General features: G+C 54.3%; 1 protein-coding gene across 1 annotated transcript in view; it reads left to right on the top strand.

Annotated features, from left to right (window-relative positions):
- The window catches only part of SLC16A5 (solute carrier family 16 member 5), a 10,274-nt gene that overhangs the window by 2,104 nt on the left and 6,048 nt on the right, over positions 1-2,122 (top strand). Inside the window, exon 2 of the mRNA XM_008073330.1 lies at positions 1,418-1,561. Within this exon, the coding sequence (XP_008071521.1) occupies positions 1,418-1,561 (144 nt within the window). The remainder of the gene's footprint in view (positions 1-1,417; positions 1,562-2,122) is intronic.

Genomic DNA, 2,122 nt, shown 5'->3' with positions numbered 1-2,122 from the left:
TTTTTGATTTATTGTAGAGATGAGGTCTCGCCAAGTTGCCCAGGCGGGTCTCGAACCCACGGGCTCAGGCAATCCACTCACCTCAGCCTCCACAGGCGTGGGATTACAGGCTGAGCCACCGAGCTGGCTTATTGTGAAGATTTTAAAGTCTAATGAGTCATTGATCCTTTCCAGCATCCCTGCCCCCACACAGGTTAGAGGTGAGGAAAGTAAGCAGGCACACAAAGTTCAAGACCTGGCCAAGGTGCAGAGTGAGTTCTTGGGGAATTTGGGCCCCTGCAGTGGAAACACCCTGCCTCCTGACCCCACCATCACCTTCAGCTATGCAGCTGGCTCACATCCCAGCCCCTACCCCCAACTCCATGACTCAGGGCTCTCCCCAATGTCACCTTCCCTAGTCAGGCCTCAGGGGTGGGTCAGTGGTCATGTTTTCTCCAATGCCTTGTCTCTCCCTCTGCAGCAGCACAGACAACAGGGCACTAGCCTCCACTTGATTATCTCTGAGGAAGGGCTGTTCACTTCCTCTGTCACTCTCATACACTGACTCATACCACACGGCCCCTGTCTTTCCCAGACGCACGCCTGTACCCCATGCACACACACAGTCTGCATGGATGCTCTGCACTTGGGAAAGTAACTCAGAGAACTTCCATTTTGTGCACTTAGGGACAGGACACTTGGGGAATGGGGCCCCTGCGAGGAGTCTAAGAGCAGCCACTGGCTCTTATCTACTCTTTGGAGTGTGGGCTGGCGGGAAAGCAGCTGGAGGTGGGGGCAGAAAACAGGCCTCTCTCCACATAGAGCCAAACCTCTGGGTGCAGACTTTGGTGGTGGCTGGAGGGATGGGGGAGGGGAGAACGTACCCCACCTGATTTTCTCCAGAACACGCTAGGGGGCCAGTGGAAGGAGGTGAAGAGTAGTCCAGGGCCCCACCCAACTGTATAGGTTGGAAGGTGACAGGAGGGCTAAAGCCAGTCTTCCTGAGGATGAGGGTGGCGGGTAGAGCAGGGTCTAAAGGTACACACCATAATTTAGATGTCCTGGGATTCCCTCCTGCCCCCAACACCAGGCCCTAAGCAAGGGTATCCACTCAAGTCATCACCCAGTCCTGTTTCACCCGGATGGAATCGGCCTTAAGTCAACGCAGTCCAGGGGATCCTTGTCGGGGTCAAACATCACGCAGAGTGACCACTCACTCCGTAGGGGAGGAAACTGAGGCACAGAGAGAGAGAGATCAGGGCTTACCAGTCTGTGGCCAGTTTGTGGATCAGAACACAGGCCTGCAGGCTCCAGGGCTCTTGCCCTTGAAGCCACTTGGCTAGTTCCTGCTGGAAGTGCCCTCCCCTAGCCCCCACCTTCCTCCTTTCTCCTGACCTTGTCATCCAGCTGCCACCTTCTGGCTGTCTCCTTTCCACAGGCCCCCTGTGTGGCATCCTGGTGGGACGCTTCGGCTGCCGAGCCACTGTGATGCTCGGGGGCGTGCTGGCCAGCCTGGGCATGGTGGCCAGCTCCTTCTCCCGCACACTTAGCCAGCTCTACTTCACGGCAGGATTTATCACAGGTGACTGTCATTCCATCTTCAGAACTACCGGGTGCCTACTAAAAAGTGCCAGGCAGGCGGGATTCCGTGGCTCACATCTATAATCTCAGCACTTTGGGAGGCTGAGGCAGGAGGATTGCTTCAAGCCAAGAGTTCAAGACCAGTCTAGGAAACATAGCGAGACCCCATCTCTACAAAAACAAAAAATTAGCCAAGTGTGGTGGCGTACACCTGTAGTCACACCTACTTGGGAGACTGAGTTAGGAGGATCACTGAAGCCTAGGAGTTCAAGACTGCAGTGCAGTGGGCTATGTTCAAGCCACTGTACTCCAGATTGGGACATAAAGCAAGACCCTGTCTCTAAATAAATAAATACATAAAATTAAAAAGTATCAGACTTGACCACGTGTGGTGGCTCAGCCTGTAATCCCAGCATTTTGGGAGACCAAGGCAAGAGGATTGCCTGAGCCTGGGGCTTCGAGACCAGTCTGGGCAACTTGGTGAGACCTCATCTCTACAATTAAAAAAAAAAAAATTGCCGGGCTTGGTGGCTCAGCCTGTAATCCCACGCCTTTGGGAGGC

This window comes from Carlito syrichta, unplaced genomic scaffold (genome assembly GCF_000164805.1).
Source record: "Carlito syrichta isolate Samal-C Ts95f unplaced genomic scaffold, Tarsius_syrichta-2.0.1 Scaffold315826, whole genome shotgun sequence".
In the NCBI taxonomy this organism is placed as follows: domain Eukaryota; kingdom Metazoa; phylum Chordata; class Mammalia; order Primates; family Tarsiidae; genus Carlito; species Carlito syrichta.
The sequence above is the reverse complement of the archived record's forward strand: the minus strand, read 5'-3'. Positions and strand labels throughout refer to the sequence as shown.